Source organism: Anomaloglossus baeobatrachus, chromosome 3 (assembly GCF_048569485.1).
Source record: "Anomaloglossus baeobatrachus isolate aAnoBae1 chromosome 3, aAnoBae1.hap1, whole genome shotgun sequence".
NCBI lineage: Eukaryota > Metazoa > Chordata > Amphibia > Anura > Aromobatidae > Anomaloglossus > Anomaloglossus baeobatrachus.
The window spans coordinates 465,156,656-465,176,894 of record NC_134355.1 but is presented as its reverse complement, the minus strand read 5'-3'; the positions used below and the strand labels follow the sequence as shown (position 1 = coordinate 465,176,894).

At 51.6% G+C, this 20,239-nt stretch overlaps 1 protein-coding gene across 1 annotated transcript in view; it reads left to right on the top strand.

Moving 5' to 3' along the window:
* Positions 1-1,112: 1,112 nt before the first annotated feature.
* RFC4 (replication factor C subunit 4) overlaps positions 1,113-20,239 on the top strand; it is a 71,696-nt gene continuing 52,569 nt past the window's right edge. The window contains exon 1 of the mRNA XM_075338540.1: positions 1,113-1,355. Within this exon, the coding sequence (XP_075194655.1) occupies positions 1,228-1,355 (128 nt within the window). The 5' untranslated portion in view covers positions 1,113-1,227. The remainder of the gene's footprint in view (positions 1,356-20,239) is intronic.

Genomic DNA, 20,239 nt, shown 5'->3' with positions numbered 1-20,239 from the left:
CAATTCAAATTACTAACACTGACCTACAAAGCTATCCATAATCTGTCTCCTCCATATATCTCTGAACTAATCTCTCGCTACACTCCAAAACGTAACCTCCGGTCCTCCCAAGATCTCCTTCTATCCTCCTCTCTCATTCGCTCCTCATGCAACCGACTCCAAGACTTCTCCCGAGCATCCCCAGTCTCCTGGAACTCACTGCCTCAACACGTCAGACTATCTACTACACTCGCAAGCTTCAAACGGAACCTAAAGACTCATCTGTTCAGAAATGCCTATAACCTTCAATGACCTCACTGCTTCACCCCCGTGCGGAGCTGCCGCCCCACCACCGTGCGGAGCTTCCGCCCCACCCCCGTGCGGAGCTGCCGCCCCACCCCCGTGCGGAGCTGCCGCCCCACCACCGTGCGGAGCTGCCGCCCCACCACCGTGCGGAGCTGCCGCCATACCACCGTGCGGAGCTGCCGCCCCACCACCGTGCGGAGCTGCCGCCCCACCACCGTGCGGAGCTGCCGCCCCACCACCGTGCGGAGCTGCCGCCCCACCTACACCCCACCTACTGTCTCCTCCCCAAAATCCTTTAGGATGTAAGCCCGCAAGGGCAGGGCCCTCTTCCCCCTGTGCTAGTCTGTCTATTGTAACGTGTACATGTATTCTGTATGTAACCCCCTCATGTACAGCACCATGGAATCAATGGTGCTCTATAAATAAACAATAATAATAATAATATATATTGTGCATGTACTGGCCATGTATTAGCTATGTATTGGTTATCTATGGGTTATGTAGTGGTCGTATATTGTGCATACGGGTTATATACTGTGTATATATTAGCTATGTATTGGGTATCCTGTGTAGTCTCTTCTGTATTTCTTAGCCGGGGTGAGTTCCCCCTTCCTTGGCACACACCCTCCCTGGTGATTCCATTTTCCAATCTGTATTCGGCTGCCTGTTAGTCCGGCTCCACATCACACACTGAGGAGGACATGCTGCTCAGCCTCACACACCACAGCCCGACACTCCGTGCATGAATTTGTCACGTGACTCACCGACGTCACTGTAGGTCCGGTCACATGGCTGCTAGTTTACCAGCGTACTTACGCTGACAGTCACGTGACCTGAAGCGCTTGGCGCGGTTTTGGCGCGCTGGATACCGGGGTTGAAGCCTGAGAGCGGCAGTAAGTGCAGTGTACGGGGTCAGCGCGGAGCTCGGTGCTGCCATACAGAATGCAGGCGTTTCTGAAGGGCGGAACGTCCATCAGCACGAAGCCACTGAAGGAGAAGACTTCAGCCTCCACTTCTGGCAGCGGTGCTGACGGCAAGAAGCAGAAGCTTATTCCTTGGGTGGAGAAATAGTAAGTTTTCCATGTCAGTCATTAATTGCAGATTATAACAATCACATACACTATTAGAGGGGGTGTTCAGTGCTGGAACAGGGGTCCTGAATGATCCCAGTGCCATCCTGACTACTCCACCCCAGACCCCGCTCTGAGTGGCCACCGCTGCTAGTGTCTGTTCTTGTCGCCAGCGCTGCAGACAATCATTGACCGTCATGCCTCTGCCAGAGAGAGTACACGGTATGAGCCTCCCAGAGCTGAGTTCATTGATTGGCTGCAGCGCTTTTGCCAATAGCAGACACTGGAAACAGCAGGGACAGACCGGTTTCTCAATTACAATATTCCCACAGCTGGAATAAAATTGCCTCATAGCCTCTCCAGTGGCATCAAGTGACTGAGCATCATGTGACCCCTGCAGACAATCACGGGCCACTTTGCTGCCGAAACTGACGCCCAGGAGAAGTGAGAGCTGCTCTGACCCTCTGAATATCAGTGACCGCTAAAAGAACTGGAACAACAGTCCAGTATGAGGTGTTTTATTCCAAGTGAGTAATATTGTAATTGAGAAGAGTGGTCTATGGACAGCTCCTTTAAGCCTGCTTCTAGATATTGTGCTTGGAACGTGCGACCAGACCCCAATGACATGCGCTGTCAGCTTAGGCTGCTTTCACACTGTTTTTTTTACATGTCATGAACGTTTAAGGGTATGTGCGCACTAGGCGTTTTTTTCACGCTGCGTTTTTATGTGCGTTTTTGTCTTAAAAAACGCGGCAAAAACGCATGCGTTTTTGCCGCTATTTGGTGCGTTTTTTGCTGCGTTTTTGCTCACTGCGTTTTTAATCAGTGCACAATGCCATTAAAGATTGTTGATGAAAAAAAAAAAAGTCTGATGTCATTTCCTTCTTCAAAATGTTCATTGTATGCAGGAGAGCAGACAGCAGCTGCAGAACTACAAGGCTCAGCATCCTCCATCCAGGACTGTATGCAGTTTTTTGCCCAAAAAGAAAAAAAAAATGACATGGGCTTTGCCATATTTTTGTATGCTAGCCGGGTACAGCAGGCAGGTACGGGCTGCCCCCAACCCCCAGCTGCCTATTTGTACCCGGCTGGGAACCAAAAATATAGAGAAGCCCTTTTTTTTTAATTATTTCATGAATTTCATGAAATAGTTAAAAAAAAAAAATGACGTGGGCTTCGCCTAATTTTTGAGTCCAGCCGGGTACAACTAGGCAGCTGGGGATTGGAATCCACAGTGCAGGGTGCCCAAGATTTCTGGGCACCCCCACTGCGAATTGCAGTCCGCAGCCACCCCAAAAAATGGCGCTTTCATAGAAGCGCCAACTTCTGGCGCTGTATCCAACTCTTCCAGCTGCCCTGAAGCCGGGTGGCTAGCTAGGTAATAATGGAGTTAGGGCTAGCTGTATATTATCAGCTGGCCCTAAGCCCGAAATTCATGGTGTCACGCCAATATTAGACATGGCCACCATGAATTTCTAGTAATGATAAAAAAAAAAAACAACACCACACAGAAAAATATTTTTATTAGAAATAAAACACAACACAATTAGTGACTCCATCTTTATTGAAATAAAGAACCCCCCCCTCCGCAGTAATCCTGGGTCAGGGTCCCGCGCCATCCAATCCGGATCCAATATCATCTGATCGGTTTGCTGGAAGGCAAATCGATCAGATGATGTGTCAGGTTCTAGGGGCTGAATCACATCACACATCAGCTGATTGTATAAAAGCCGATTATACAATCAGTTGATGCATCAGTAGAAAAAAAAAAAATAATACTCACTTATGTGCTGTGCTGATTACCGGCAGCTCCTGCAGCGATCAATTGGACAGGAGTCTGATCCCGTCCGATCGCTGCAGGAGCTGCCGGTAATCAGCTGATTAAGTCTCCTGACGGCAGGATCAGCTGATAGCCGGCCGGGCGCGAAAAAGCCGGCGAGACTACGATCAGCTGATGCGTCAGGTGACTGCATCAGGTGATCCACCGCCAGGTCCTGCAAGCAAGGTCCTGCCCCAGGGAGACTGTACACAGCCAGAGCGGCGCTACTGGGAGGAGATGGGAGCGGGCATGGCACCGGGACCCTGCAGACAGGTGAGTATATATGACATTTTTTTTTTTTCTACTGTTCACTTTGGTTTTCGCCGCTGCCTCCACCTCCCGCCCAGACATGGCGCCGCACGGAGCTGACATGCACAGGACGGGAGGTGGACGCAGCGGTGACGGTACCGTGAGGATTCATGCTTCTGTGTTTACCAACAGAAGGAATCCTCTTCCTGTACACGTCACTGTAGTACCCACCCCTTGCGTTTATAGCTGCGTTTTTAGTCATAGAAACGCGGCTATATGCGTTTTTCATTGCGTTTTTAACATCTCATTGAATTCAATGAGTAAAAAACGCAGTGGAAAATGCAGAAATAATTGACATGCTGCGTTTTTGTGGTCACCACAAAAACGCAGCTAAAATAAAACGCTGTGTGCGGACAGCTCTTATGAAAACCCATTGACATTGCTGGGGAAGCAATGTCACTGCGTTTTCAGCACAAAAACGCGGTTAAAAACGTGGCAAAAACGCCTAGTGCGCACATACCCTAAAAGTGGATCCTGTTTTTACAAAGAAAAACGCATGCAAACGCATGTGTTATTTTGCAGGATCCTGTCACTTGAAGTTTATGGGCGGGCATTGGAGTCAAGTGATCGGGAGTGAGGGGAACTGAACGTGATAGATGCCGGCTCCCAGTCTGACAGCTGCAGATGCTGGTAACCAAGGTAAACATCGGGTAACTAAGCGAAGCGCTTTGCTTGGTTACCCGATATTTACCTTGGTTACGAGCGTCTGACACTCTCAGGCGGGGGAGAGAGGGACTGATCACGACAGGCTGGTTTCTGGGCATGCTCAGTAGAGCAAGCAGGATCCTGTCTATCAGCATGCCAGCGTTAACATACATTTGCGTGCAGTATAGTCAGGATCCAGTGAAAAACAGTATTTGGACGCAGCTCAAAAGCGCTACAAGTAGCGTTTTTGAAAAAAGTTAAAACACTGCAAGTCGCTGGATCCTCACTATAACGCATGTGAACGCATGTTGACGCGAGTCCATTGAAATGAAAACGCATTTGCACTGGATCCGTTTTTGCGTTAAAAAAAGTTCATGATGCATGTTAAAAAAACGCAGAGTGAAAGCAGCCTTACTGTGTAGTAAATCATTAGTATGAAATGGCATAGCCCCCCCCCCATTCCCCCCACCTTACCAGCAGATTGATGACTTAATAAATGGCTGTTTGAGATATCTCTCGGTGTAGCTTTGTCTATCTGGTGGATTTGTGCTGATGTGTTTGGATCTCAGATATTCACCTCTAATACCTGTAGTGTTTAGCCCAATGTGTGGATCAGACTTACATCCGTGTTTGCTTAGTGTGTCCATATTTCCTCAGTGATTTTCTTGCAAATTAAACATTTTAAAGCTCCTTCTATCTATTGTATTGTTAAAAACAGACAGTACATGGGTGACTACATACATATACTCTTTGTTTGGCAGGAAACCAAAGATTTGCAATGGAAAGTTTTATCCACAACTCAAATGAAAAACACAGGCCATCATTTTGTTTTGTTTTTTTTCTTTGCAGGGGAGGGGGGTGCATATGGTAGAACATGTGAAAAGCCCATAGATTATAAGGGTATATGCCCACGATCAGGACTTCCTGCATTTAGAACGCAGTGAGTCCTGACTGGGGGAGCCGCGCGTCTCGTCTGCAGGGGAACGCAGCTGCTTGTACCCACGATCAGGGTTCAGTGCACTGCGGTATCTCGCTTGTGTTCTCCCTATGGAGGACGTATGCGAATCCGCAGCAAACCATTTACATGCTGTGGTCTGGAAAGACACACCGCAGGTCAGTGTTTTGGTAAAAAAAAAAAAAAAAAAGCAAAGTGGGCATGGGATTTCTAGAAATCCATCCACTGTGCTTGTACTGTTCACCGCAGCAGTTTGGACGCAGCTAATGTGTGCTGCGTCCAAACCGCTGCAAATACTGATCATGGGCACGCACCCTAAGGCTATGTGCGCACGTTGCGTATTTACATGCAGTTACGCTGCGATCTGCACCGCAGCGTAACTGCATGCGTCCTGCGTCCCCAGCATAATCTATGAAGATTATGCAGGAGCCGTGCGCACGTGGCATATTAGAGCGCAGCGCTTCAGCTGCTACCCGAAGCGCTCGTTCTAAGAAGTGACATGTCACTTCTTTTGTGCGTATTGGTTGTAATATTGGTGTTTCTCTGTCTCCCTGTCGGTCGGTCACTCTCTCTCTGTCAGTCTATCCCTCTCCCCCCCTCTCTCATACTCACCGATCAGCTGCACAGCTGTCACACTGCTCCGGCGGCTTCTCCTGCTTTTGAAAATGCCGGCCGCCCATTATTCAATCTCCTATTCCCGGCTTCCCCCGCCCACCGACGCCTATGATTGGTTGCAGTCAGATACGCCCCCATGACAGTTGTCTCACTGCAACCAATCACAGCTGCCGGTGGGCGGGTCTATGTAGTGCAGTAAAATAAATAATTAAAAAAATAAAACGGCGTGCGGTCCCCCCAATTTTGATACCAGCTAGGGTAAAGCCACACGGCTGAAGGCTGGTATTCTCAGGATGGGAAGCCCCACGTTATGGGGCGCCCCAACCTAAAAATATCAGCTAGCAGCCGCCCCGGAATTGCCGCATGGATTAGATGCGACAGTCCCGGGACTGTACCTGGCTCGTCCAGAACTGCCCTGGTGCGGTGGTAATCTGGGTAATAAGGAGTTAATGGTAGCAGCCCATAGCTGCCACTAAGTCCTAGTTAATCGTTGCAGGTGTCTGAGACACCCCCAATCATTAACCTGGTGAAAGTAAATAAACACATACACCCGAAAAATCCTTTATTTGAAGTAAAAGACAAAAAACACCCTCTTTCACCACTTTATTAAAATCCCCAAACACACCTCCAGGTCCAGCGTAATCCACGAGGTCCCGCGACACATCCAGCTCTGCTACATGAAGCTGACAGGAGCGGCAGTACAATACTGCCGCTCCTGTCTGCTCCATGCAGCAACTGAAGTGAGTCGCGCTGTCAGCGGGGACGTCATTGAGGTAATGCCGGTGTGTGTGCGGTGATGATGAGGGTTGTAGTGTCGGGATGTGTGCGGGAATGTCGGGATGTGTGCGGGAACGTCTCTCAGGTTACCCGCGGCCACAGGTCTCGGGTGGAGGACTCGAGCTGGCCGCGGGTAACATGAGTGACGGTACCGGTGTTCGCGCGGCTCACTGCAGTCACTCAGATTTGCGGTCACAGGTGAGTCCTTCACCTGTGACCGCAAATCAAGCTGCGGCACACGGACAGAGCCGCGCGATCACAATGAAGTCGGGTGAAGTTCACCCGAGTTCATTCTGATCCCGCAGCCGTCTCCCGCAGCCGTCTCCCGCAGCCGTCTCCCGCAGCCGTCTCCCGCAGCCGTCTCCCGCAGCCGTCTCCCGCAGCCGTCTCCCGCAGCCGTCTCCCGCAGCCGTCTCCCGCAGCCGTCTCCCGCAGCCGTCTCCCGCAGCCGTCTCCCGCAGCCGTCTCCCGCAGCCGTCTCCCGCAGCCGTCTCCCGCAGCCGTCTCCCGCAGCCGTCTCCCGCAGCCGTCTCCCGCAGCCGTCTCCCGCAGCCGTCTCCCGCAGCCGTCTCCCGCAGCCGTCTCCCGCAGCCGTCTCCCGCAGCCGTCTCCCGCAGCCGTCTCCCGCAGCCGTCTCCCGCAGCCGTCTCCCGCAGCCGTCTCCCGCAGCCGTCTCCCGCAGCCGTCTCCCGCAGCCGTCTCCCGCAGCCGTCTCCCGCAGCCGTCTCCCGCAGCCGTCTCCCGCAGCCGTCTCCCGCAGCCGTCTCCCGCAGCCGTCTCCCGCAGCCGTCTCCCGCAGCCGTCTCCCGCAGCCGTCTCCCGCAGCCGTCTCCCGCAGCCGTCTCCCGCAGCCGTCTCCCGCAGCCGTCTCCCGCAGCCGTCTCCCGCAGCCGTCTCCCGCAGCCGTCTCCCGCAGCCGTCTCCCGCAGCCGTCTCCCGCAGCCGTCTCCCGCAGCCGTCTCCCGCAGCCGTCTCCCGCAGCCGTCTCCCGCAGCCGTCTCCCGCAGCCGTCTCCCGCAGCCGTCTCCCGCAGCCGTCTCCCGCAGCCGTCTCCCGCAGCCGTCTCCCGCAGCCGTCTCCCGCAGCCGTCTCCCGCAGCCGTCTCCCGCAGCCGTCTCCCGCAGCCGTCTCCCGCAGCCGTCTCCCGCAGCCGTCTCCCGCAGCCGTCTCCCGCAGCCGTCTCCCGCAGCCGTCTCCCGCAGCCGTCTCCCGCAGCCGTCTCCCGCAGCCGTCTCCCGCAGCCGTCTCCCGCAGCCGTCTCCCGCAGCCGTCTCCCGCAGCCGTCTCCCGCAGCCGTCTCCCGCAGCCGTCTCCCGCAGCCGTCTCCCGCAGCCGTCTCCCGCAGCCGTCTCCCGCAGCCGTCTCCCGCAGCCGTCTCCCGCAGCCGTCTCCCGCAGCCGTCTCCCGCAGCCGTCTCCCGCAGCCGTCTCCCGCAGCCGTCTCCCGCAGCCGTCTCCCGCAGCCGTCTCCCGCAGCCGTCTCCCGCAGCCGTCTCCCGCAGCCGTCTCCCGCAGCCGTCTCCCGCAGCCGTCTCCCGCAGCCGTCTCCCGCAGCCGTCTCCCGCAGCCGTCTCCCGCAGCCGTCTCCCGCAGCCGTCTCCCGCAGCCGTCTCCCGCAGCCGTCTCCCGCAGCCGTCTCCCGCAGCCGTCTCCCGCAGCCGTCTCCCGCAGCCGTCTCCCGCAGCCGTCTCCCGCAGCCGTCTCCCGCAGCCGTCTCCCGCAGCCGTCTCCCGCAGCCGTCTCCCGCAGCCGTCTCCCGCAGCCGTCTCCCGCAGCCGTCTCCCGCAGCCGTCTCCCGCAGCCGTCTCCCGCAGCCGTCTCCCGCAGCCGTCTCCCGCAGCCGTCTCCCGCAGCCGTCTCCCGCAGCCGTCTCCCGCAGCCGTCTCCCGCAGCCGTCTCCCGCAGCCGTCTCCCGCAGCCGTCTCCCGCAGCCGTCTCCCGCAGCCGTCTCCCGCAGCCGTCTCCCGCAGCCGTCTCCCGCAGCCGTCTCCCGCAGCCGTCTCCCGCAGCCGTCTCCCGCAGCCGTCTCCCGCAGCCGTCTCCCGCAGCCGTCTCCCGCAGCCGTCTCCCGCAGCCGTCTCCCGCAGCCGTCTCCCGCAGCCGTCTCCCGCAGCCGTCTCCCGCAGCCGTCTCCCGCAGCCGTCTCCCGCAGCCGTCTCCCGCAGCCGTCTCCCGCAGCCGTCTCCCGCAGCCGTCTCCCGCAGCCGTCTCCCGCAGCCGTCTCCCGCAGCCGTCTCCCGCAGCCGTCTCCCGCAGCCGTCTCCCGCAGCCGTCTCCCGCAGCCGTCTCCCGCAGCCGTCTCCCGCAGCCGTCTCCCGCAGCCGTCTCCCGCAGCCGTCTCCCGCAGCCGTCTCCCGCAGCCGTCTCCCGCAGCCGTCTCCCGCAGCCGTCTCCCGCAGCCGTCTCCCGCAGCCGTCTCCCGCAGCCGTCTCCCGCAGCCGTCTCCCGCAGCCGTCTCCCGCAGCCGTCTCCCGCAGCCGTCTCCCGCAGCCGTCTCCCGCAGCCGTCTCCCGCAGCCGTCTCCCGCAGCCGTCTCTGTGTTCTTTTTGACATTCCGGTCCCAGTCGGCTCTGCTGCAAGTCTATGGGGATGCAGCAGAGCCGAGTGGGACCGCACTGTCAAAAATGTGCGCTCTGGATGCTTTTCCCATGGCAGAGCAAGCATCCAGAACGCATGAATTCTGCAGGAATGTGCGCACGTTGCGTTCTGCCGAATATGTCTCAGAACGCAGCTTTTCGGCTGCTTTCTGAGACGCACATGCAGTGACTATTTTACGCTGCGTAATAGAACGCAACGTGCGCACATAGCCTAATAGGTACATGTTCTAGCTGTGATAAACAGATGTCTGACTGAGGCTTTGAAGCATAATGTGATATCCTATTCTCCGACAGCACCGCTGCTCTAATAAACCCTGAAGGTCATTCAGCAATGTCATCACATCAATCAGTTGTGAATGCTGCAGTCAATCACTTGCTACTGATGATGGCATGTGCAGAAAATATCTGCTTAAGGCATTGATTGGCTGCAGTGGTCACGTGAATAATGGACTAATGTCATTGTTGCATTACCTTTATGGACTACCGGAACATTGTTGCTTTCTAGTGGCATGTGATTCAGTAGGTAAATATTGACTACGTTACTCTGCAGTCTTGGATGATTTTGCTGCTCTTAGAATATTGTCTAAGTCAGGGTTGGGGAATTAATTTTCCTGGTGGGCCACATGAGTCTGTGAATATTGTGCAGGCAGAAATTAATTTTTCTCAATATTAATATAATCTTGTATTAATATTGTCACTTAATATTGAGTAGAATAAAGTATGCTCACAACTTTCCTATATACTGTACCAGCCCACACACAACTCTTCAATTCACAGTATGAGCCCCCACATAACCCTCCTATATACAGTATGAGCCCCCACATAACCCTCCTATATACAGTATGAGCCCCCACATAACCCTCCTATATACAGTATGAGCCCCCACATAGCCTCCTATATACAGTATGAGCCCATAAATAGCCTACTATATTCAGTATGAGTTACCACTTAGCCCCTATATGGAGTATGAGCCTCCACATAGTGCTTGTATATACAATAAGAGCCCTCACATAGCCTCTTTGTACACTGTATGAGCCCCCATATAACTTCCTTATACACAGTATGAGCCCCAACAGTCTCTCTATATACAGTATCAACACCAAATAATCTCCTTAGAGTATAAGCCTCCTTATATACAGTATGTTCTCTCATATAGCCCTGCTATATACATTATGAGCCCACACATAGCATCCCATATACATTGAGCCCCCCCCCCCATATATCCCATATATATAGAGAGAGAGAGAATGAGCCCCCACATAGCCCTTATATGTACAGCCACACATCGCTCATATTTGGTAGAACGAAACAAAAAACACATCTCCCTCCCGTTTCCCCGCTGCTGCGCTCTGCTCCGGTCTCCAGTGCACTCACAGAACAGACTCTGACATGACATCATTATGTCTGCTGTCTCAGATACTCAAGGCGAATTGTGGAAGGAGGAGCTGATGGCTCCGTCCTCCACCAATGTGTTCACCGCTATCTGCATCCTCAGGATGCGGAGAGCATAGTGCGTCCTTTGGGCCAGACTGGAGCAGCCAGAGGGCTGGATGTGGCCCGCAAGCCGCTCTAAGTGGATACAATTTGTATGTTAACTTATAGTTTATATGATCAATGGCTTACTTTCTTGTTAAGTGACTCTCTTGAATTTTTGTCAGCCTGCTTTACATAAAGAAAACATGTAGGCAAGGATTCATGCGCACTATGGTACAGATTTACTAGCATGCAGACTGCTGAAAGTACACTAACTTTACCACAATTTTCGATGTTGTGTAATAATTTTGGCACATTTTTACATATATTGTTTTTCATACGATTATGCCACCTTTTTGGTTACTTGGTTTTAAATTATTTGTGCCAATAATGTTGGAACATTTTAAACCACACAACACTTTTTGAATGGTCAAGAAAAAGTGTAGATTCACACATCAGATGCACAGAACGGCCACCGGTCTCCTGATCGAGCTAGACCGCCTCATAGGTGTATATATAAGGCTATAACGTTCGGGTCAGGAGACCCATGGGTGGTCCACACCCAGACCACCTGATACAGATATTTGTATCCGGCCTTAAACACACAGTAAATGGATGCAAAACTAGATGTAACAATTTGCTTCAAAATTTGCCACGTTCTACTTACAATTTGAGGCGTGCTTTCAATAACTAATTTGTCATTATGATATTCTTCAGAATTCATTTGTACTAGTTTTACAGAACGAATAAGCTAGAATAATTTTTTAAGCATAGTTCTAACTTCCCCACTGTTAGGTGTATGAGACCAATGTGACAAATGTCACAAGTCAGTGCTTACATTTTGCACAAATTGCGATTTTCTTTGGATGGTGATTGGCAGACTTCTCGATTTTAGAAAAGAACAAGAGACCAAATGGCGCACACTAATACGGAATTTTGTACAAACTGCTACTTCTAACGTTGCCTCTTTTTTTATATAGAAATGCAATCACAAATCTTGTACTTTATGCCAAAATTCTACCCATACCTTTTCTAATCGTTTTTAATTTTTCTCATAGTAAAAAAGTGTGAAATCAATTGTTTTAAAAAAAAAATAAAAATAAATAAAAAATGGCTAAGGCATTGACAACAATGAAATTTTGGAATTAGTGGTAATTGGTGGTATAAATGCAATGATACATTTGTGCAGGTAAACAGATAACCTGCAGGACATTTACAGGTGCATCTCAATAAATTAAAATACAGTGGAACCTTGGTTAACGAGAACAATCCGTTCTGGGACTGTGCTTGTTAACCAAGTTACTCGTTCAGGAAAGCAAGATTTCCCATAGGAAATCATTGCAATGCAGACAATTTGTTCCACAACTTGTTAAATGTCCCATCCTGGTCCCCTATTGTGCCATTCCAAACACATACAAACACGCACAGATTATGCTCACCTTACCTTCCGTTCCCTCGCCGGCCTCTCGAAACTTGTAGTTTGCCGGTACATGATGTGTATCGATAACCATCGTGACCGATGCCGGACCTTCCGCTCCCAGCGCGCTGACGTCAAAGGCAGGAGCCGCTTGCCTCTGATTGGCCAGCTCGCTGCCTTTGGGTTACCGATACACATCATATACCAACGAACTGCAAGTCCCAGGAGGCCGGCGAGGGAATGGAAGGTAAGGTGAGCATAATCTGTGTGCGTGTTTGTGCGTGCGTGGATGTATGGACCCGGAAGTGTGTGCGGTGAGTATTTTGCTTGTACAGCAAAGCTTGCTTGTAAACAGAGTTACAAATTTACAGTAAGCTTTGCTTGTTAAGCAAAATACTCGCTAACTGGTTTACTCGTTAAGCGAGGTTCCACTGTATCATCAAAAAGTTCATTCAATACAAAATGGGAAAGACTTATATAGTCATTACACAGAGTGATCTATTTCTAGTGTTTATTTCTTTAAGTTTGATAATTATGGCTTACAGCCAATGAAAACCCAAAAGTCATTATCTCAGAAAATTAGAATATTATATAAGACCAACTGAAAAAAAAATGATTTTAAACTCAGAAATGTTGGCCTACTCAAAAGTCAGCACTCAGTACTTGGTCGAGGCTCCTTTTGCAGGAATTACTGCATCAATGCGGTGTGGCATGGAGGCGATCAGCCAGTGGCACTGCTGAGGTGTTATGGAAGCCCAGGTTACTTTGATAGCAGCCTTCAGCTCCTCTGCATTATTGGGTCTGGTGTCTCTCATCTTCTTCTTGTCAATACCCCATGGATTCTCTATGGGGTTTAGGTCAGGCGAGTTTGCAGGCCAATCAAGCACAGTGATACTGAGGTTATTAAACCAGCTATTGGTACTTTTGGCAGTGTGGACAGGTGCCAAGTCCTGATGCAAAATAAAATTTCCATCTCCAGAAAGCTTGTTGGCAGAGGGAAGCATGAAGTGCTCTAAAATTTCCAGGTAGACGGCTGCGCTGACTTTGGTCTTGATAAAACACAGTGGACCTACACCAGCAGATATTACTCCCCAAACCATCACTGATTGTGGAAACTTCACCCTAGACCTCAAACAGCTAGGATTGTGGCTACTCCACTCTCCCTTCAGACTCTGGGACCTTGATTTCCCAATGAAATACAAGATTTACTTTCATCTGAAAACACCTTGGGCCACTGAGCAACAGTCCAGTTCTTTTTCTCCTTGGCCCAGGTAAGGCGCTTCTGGCGTTATTTATTGGTCATGAGTGGCTTGATTCAAGGAATGCGACAATTGTGGCCCATGTCCTGGATACATCTGTGTGTGGTGGCTCTTGAAGCACTGACTCCAGCAGCAGTTCACTCCTTGTGAATCGCCCCCAAATTTTTGAATGGCCTTTTCTTAACAATCCTATCAAGGCTGTGGTTATTCCGGTTGCTTGTGCACCTCTTTATACCACACTTTTTGCTTCCACTCAACTTTCCATTAATATGATTGGATACAGCACTCTGTGAACAGCTAGCTTCTCTATCAATGACCTTTTGTGGCTTACCCTCCTTGTGGAGTGTGTCAATGACTGTCTTCTGGACATCTGTCAAGTCAGCAGTCTTCCCCATGATTGTGTAACCTACTGAACCAGACTAAGGGATCATTTTAAATGCTTAGGAAGCCTTTGCGGGTGTTTAGTGGTAATTCTAATTTTCCCTTCACCACGACAGCGCCACCAGAGAGATAGGTCAACCCATCTTAGGACAGGAAACCACTGAAATAAAAGGGTGGCTCCTCTCTCTCGCCTCAGTTTGGTTTCCTGTCCGAAGATGGGACACCCTGAATAGCTGTGGCGCTGCCACAGTGAAGGACGGCGTTTTTTCCTTTTTTTCCAGGGTGCATGGATTTTTTTTTTTTTCTGGGCATCCTGGAGGTCTGGGGTATGATCCCCTCCCTGTCCTGCACTCACCTGCTCAGCGTCCGGTGACTGGCCCTGCAGTGGTCTGGCAGCGGGTCCTGTATCGGCGCCCGGTGGCTGTCCTTGCTGTGTCCCGCTCCATGTCCCGGTATCGCTGCTCTGCGCCCGGTGGCTGGCCCTGGAGGTTTCACCGCTCCTGCTCCGCTTGCGCCCCTGTCTCGGCGCCCGGTGGCTGGCCCTGCACTGGGAGCGCGGCGCAGTGCTTTCCCTGCAGTCTGGTTCCGGGTCCGGCGGTGACGTCATCGGATGTGGAAGTCGGCTCTGCGCATGCGCGGTGGACTCCAAGATGGCGCTGCCCATCGCTTCTCTGCCTCCACCGCATAAAGTGTGGCTGGAGGCGTTCTGCGGCGCTCTCGTCCACACCACAGTATGGAAGAGCTTAGGGAAGGATCCCAGGAGGGTGATCTCCCTGACAAACGCCCGCAGAAGCAGGCACATCGCCATGGCAGTGGTGGAAGTCTCTCCAGTGGAGGGCGTCCCACCAAGAGATCCTCACCTCCACGCCGGAGTCCCAAGAGACCGTCTCGTTCACCTGACCCAGTACCGTATGGCCTGCTGTGGGTGAGTATTATTTGGGGTTGCCTATTCCCATTATTAGGTATTTTTTTTCTCTTCTTCTTCTTTTTTTTTTTTTTTTTTTTTTTTCTTTTTTCCTTTTTATGCTCTTCTTAGGACAAGCCTAGGAAGAGATCTGAGAAAATCAAACATAAGGAGTGTGCCCTCTGTGCTTCCCCTCTGATTACCGGAAGAAGTTGTGTAAACTCTGCATCCAGAAGACGGTTGCTGAGGAAGCGCCTGACATTGCCTCTAGTCTCAAGGAGGTCATTAGGGCAGAGGTCAGGGAGTCCCTGAAGGAGTTTTCTCTCCTCAAAACATCCTGGCCACCTCCGGCAAAACCAGGATGCAGGATCGGGAGTCGGGAGAGGCCTCAGACTCTGCTTCCGGTTCCTCGTCTTCCTCTCCAGGTTCATCCTCTGGGGACGATATGGGTGGAAAACCGTGTTTCCCGACTGCGGAAGTGAATCACCTGATTAAGGCGGTCAGGGCTACCATGGGCCTAGTGGAGGGTGGAAAACCGTGTTTCCCGACTGCGGAAGTGAATCACCTGATTAAGGCGGTCAGGGCTACCATGGGCCTAGTGGAGACTAAGGATCCTGAATCGTTTGAGGATCTCATGTTTCGGGGACTGGAACACAAGCGGCGGCGCTCCTTCCCTCTCCACGAGAAGGTGCGGCGCCTGATTGCGGACCAGTGGGAGAAGCCGGAGAGGAGGGCTTACCCTCTGTCCCTGTTTACAAAGAAGTATCCCTTCCAGGAGTCTGATTGTTCTGGTTGGGACCATTGCCCTAAATTGGATGTGGCAGTGGCTAAGACGGCAAAACAGTCTTCCCTGCCATTTGAGGACCTGGGTTCCTTGAAGGACCCTTTGGACAGGAAGGCTGATACTTATCTCCGTTCTGCCTGTAAGACATCTGCGGGGGCGCTTCGTCTTGCTGTAGCCGGTACCTGTGTTGCTCGCTCTCTGATGGTCTGGTTGCAGCAGCTTGAATACCAGATTTCGTAGGAGGCCCCGCGGGAACAGATCCTTGCCAACCTCCCTCGTGCCAAGGGTGCTACTGCTTTTTTGGCCGCCGCTTCCGCCGCTACCCTCTGGTTGTCTGCCAAATTGGCGGCAATATCGAACTCTGCTAGACGGTCACTCTGGTTGAAGGGGTGGCCGGGGGACACGCAGTTAAAGTCAAGACTGTGCGCTCTGCTGTGTGAGGGAACCTATCTTTTTGGTAAGCCACTTGACGACATCCTGGAAAAGGCGGGAGACATAAAGAAGGGGTTTCCCTTTTTCTCCTCTGCCCCCTTTAGGCACCGCACTGCACATTCCGGAGGAAGGGATTCAGTAAGGGTAAGCAACCAGCATCCAGGGAGGGGTGGAGAGACAACAAGAGGAAAAGATATGGCTTCATGTTCAGGCCCCCTACGGATGGTAAGAAGCCAGCCCGGTGATTCCTCTCTTCCAGTGGGGGGTAGACTCTCCCTCTTCTTCCCTGCATGGCACAAGATCTCATCCAGTTCTTGGATTCTGGGAATTGTTACTGAGGGTTTACATCTGCAATTCCAGTCGACCTCTCGGGGGTCCTTAATCATTACATCGCTCGGCAGCTCTCTTGAAAGGCAGCTCGCGTTACAGCAGGAGGTGGAAACCCTCCTCCAAAAATCTGTCCTGGTCAAAATTCTGGCTGGAGAAGAAGGTTCCGGGTTTTATTCTCCACTGTTCCTGGTAGGAAAGCCGGATGGGTCCTTTCAGACGATTATCAACCTCCGTCGTCTCAACAGACATTTGGTGTATCATCACTTCAAGATGGAGTCGGTGAAGTCGGCCATAAACCTGCTGTTTCCCGGGTGTTTCATGGCGGTACTGGATCTCCGTGACTCTTATTACCATATTCCGATTCATGCTTCCCATCAGCGGTTTCTCAGGGTGGCCCTTCAGCTCCATGGTGTGCTGCGTCACTTCCAGTTTCGGGCACTTCCTTTCGGGTTGGCGATGGCCCCGTGGGTCTTTACAAAAGTGGTGGCAGAGGTGATGGCCCACATGCACGAAGAGGGGATTCTCATCATTCCGTATCTGGACGATTTTTTTAATAGTCGGGACCTCTGAGTCCGATTGCAGGTCCAAGATTCAGGCTGCATTCTCCATCCTGCGGACCTTGGGGTGGATTATGAATCTAGAAAAGTCCAGACTGGACCCTTCCACGAGTCAGCAATTCCTGGGCCTCACCTTGGACTCTCGTTGTCAACTCTGCCTCCTTCCTCGGGAGTAGGTGTTGTCTCTCCGCACTTGGGTCTCCTCGGTACTCTCACACCGTTCTCACCCTCAGGGCAGCCATGTCATTGCTGGGCTCCCTGATTGCCTGTATCCCGGCGGTTCCCTGGGCACAGTGGCACACTCGGGTTCTGCAGCAGGAAGTGTTGAGGGCGCAGCGGTTATTAGGAGGGTGTTTGTACGCGCGTATCACCCTTTCTTCCCACACTCTTCGGTCCCTCCGATGGATTCAAATTCGGAATCTGTCTGCTGGGGTTCCTTGGTCTCTTCCACCTTCGGACGTCATCACTACCGACGCCAGCGCATGGGGGTGGGGGGGCCATCTCCGTGGCCAGGCGGTGCAGGGTGTCTGGAGTCCTCTAGAGAGTCGGGGCTCCTCGAACGCCAGGGAATTGCGCGCCATCGGGAAGGCTTTACAAACCCTTCTTCCTAACCTAGAGGGTACTCACGTCAGGATCTTCACTGACAACAGAGTCGCCGTCTCCTATATCAACCGCCAGGGGGGCACTCGCTCGTCTTCGCTGATGGGGATAGCAGACACCATATTTTCCCTTGCACAAGGCTACCTTTCCTCCCTTACGGCACTAGATATTCGGGGGACGGACAATGTCCCGGCCGACTTCCTGAGCAGGCATCAGGTACGCCAGGGGGAGTGGTGCCTGCACAAGGAGGTCTTTCGCATGATTGTGCATCTGTGGGGTTGCCCGATGGCCGACCTCTTTGCTACCAGGTCCAACCGCCAGGTCCCTCGGTTCTGTTCCCTCAACCCTCTAGACAGACCCTGGGGGGTGGACGCATTTCAGGTTCCGTGGGGAGGGGGTCTGCTGTATGCCTTCCCACCCCTGATATTGCTCCCCGCAGTCCTAAAGAAGGCCAGGGAGGACAAGGCCAGATTGCTCCTCATAGCCCCCTTTTGGCCCCGGAGGGCGTGGTTTTACTGGCTCCAGAGGCTGTTGGTCGCGGACCCTTGGGTCCTCCCGGAGAGGCCAGATCTCCTCTCCCAGGGCCCTCTGCTTCACTCTCAGGTTTCAGGCCTTCACTTGACGGCCTGGAATTTGAGAGGCGATTGTTAACAGGTCACGGGTTCTCTTCTGGCGTGATTTCCACCCTCTTGCGTAGTCGCAAGCCAGCTACTACCAGGATCTACGCAAGGGTCTGGAACAAGTTTCTCTCCTTCTCCGGTGTCCGTCCCGTGGGGGAGCCCCCGGTGGGGGAGGTTCTGGAATTTCTCCAGAAGGGGTTTGACTTGGGGTTATCTGTTAGTACCTTGAAGGTTCAAGTCTTGGCGTTGGCCGCATTTTATGGTTCTGCCCTCGCAGGCAATACATGGGTTCGACGGTTCATCTCCTGTCAGAGGGACAGGCCGGTCCCCCGCCTTAGTTTCCCTCCCTGGGACCTCAATTTGGTTTTAGATTCCTTGACTGGACCCCCCTTTGAACCCCTGTTCCAATGTACTGTATGGACCCTGACTCTAAAGGTTGCGTTGCTAGTGGCCCTGACGTCAGCTAGACGGGTTAGTGATCTTCAGGCCCTTTCGGTGTCTCCCCCCACCCCCACTTACACGCAGTTTTTTGAGGATAGGGTCCTCCTTCGTACAGATCCCGCATATTTGCCCAAGGTAGCTCGGTATTTTCATCGTTCTTAGAAAATTGTCCTTCCTGCCTTCTGCCCAACGCCTATGGACCCCAAGGAAGAAAGGTTACACACTTTGGATGTTCTCAGGGTACTAAGCCACTACATTAAGGTCACCAAGCCTTGGAGGCAGTCCCAAGCCTTGTTTGCTTCCAAGGGCCTAGGAAGGGATTCGCAGCGTCCAAGGGCACGATTGCCAGGTGGGTTAAGGAGGCTATTAAGGCAGCCTATGTAGCTCAGGATAGACCTGTCCCGCAGGGTATTACGGCTCATTCCACACGGGCTGTGACAAAATCCTGGGCTGAGCGAGCAGACGTGCCTCTGGATCTGATATGTAAGGCTGCAACCTGGTCCTCTCCTACGACCTTTTTTCGTCACTATCGTTTGGATTTGTCGGCCACGATGGATTTGTCCTTTGGTAGACGGGTGCTTGAGGCAGTGGTCCCTCCCTAATGTTGTTGTCTTCCGAATCTCTCTGGTGGCGCTGTCGTGGTGAAGGGAAAAATCTTAAATTACTTACCAGTAATGATTTTTTCCAGCAGCCACGACAGCGCCACTGCTTCCCTCCACTTTCATTTTCTGCACCCATCGGTCTCTTGGGGTTCCGTGGCTCGACGTTCTCTTTTTTGCTGATATGTTGTTGTTGTTGTTCTGTTTACCTGTTTTTCTGGTTTTCCTCTCTGTGCTCTGTAACTAAACTGAGGCGAGAGAGAGGAGGCGCCCTTTTATTTCAGTGGTTTCCTGTCCTAAGATGGGCGGACCTCTCTCTCTGGTGGCGCTGTCGTGGCTTCTGGAAAAAATCATTACTGGTAAGTAATTTTAAGATTTTTCTGAGATCATGAATTTTGGGTTTTCATTGGCTGTAAGCCATAATCATTAATATTAGCAGAAATAAACACTTGAAATAGATCACTGTTTGCAATGACTCTATATAATTCCCTCTTTCTATTGAATTACTGAAATAAATTAACTATTTGATATTCTAATTTATTGAGATGCACCTGTAAATGTCCTGCATATGTGTTTCACATTTTGTATTGAATAACTGAAATAAAGCTAACTTTTTGATATTCTAATTTATTGAGAAGCACTTGTATATACACCAGGAGGGGCACAGGATGGGACATATATATACAAGAAGGTGGACATATATACCAGGAATGGAACAAAAAACAGGATGGGGACATAAACACTATAATGTGCCAAGAAGGGGGATCTATATACACCAGAATGGTGAAGTAATATATGTCTACAGTGCTATTGCCAATGTAGACAGCATGAGTTGCCGAGCTCAGTGATTGGCTGCAGCGCCTTTATAATCACATGCACCATATTATCATATGGGGATTTTATCTTGAGAACATAAGTGCTCCCCCAGGGCACTGCCCAGGGTTTTCAGGTAGTTCATTACAATTGGGCACACAAATGCAGTCTGGGGTACAGAGTGAAGTGTGATAAAGTGACAGCTACAGATAATTATATATACATATACAGTGGGTGAAATAAGTATTGAACATGTCACCAACCTTCTAAGTAAATATATTTGTAAAGGTGCTATTGACATGAATTTCTCATCAGATGTCTGTATTAACCCATCCAAACCACACAGGGAAAGAAATCAAACCATAGATGTCCATACATTGGGTAATAATGAGAATTGACAAAGAGAAAAAGTATTAAACGCATGAGGAATGAGAGGTGCAAAAAGCAACGGTCATGGTCATGACACCAGCTGAAATCTCAGTTCCACTGATGGCCTATAGAAAGGTGTCTCATTAGCAAGGTGCCCCTTTACCTAGGTATCGTACAATAAACATCTCC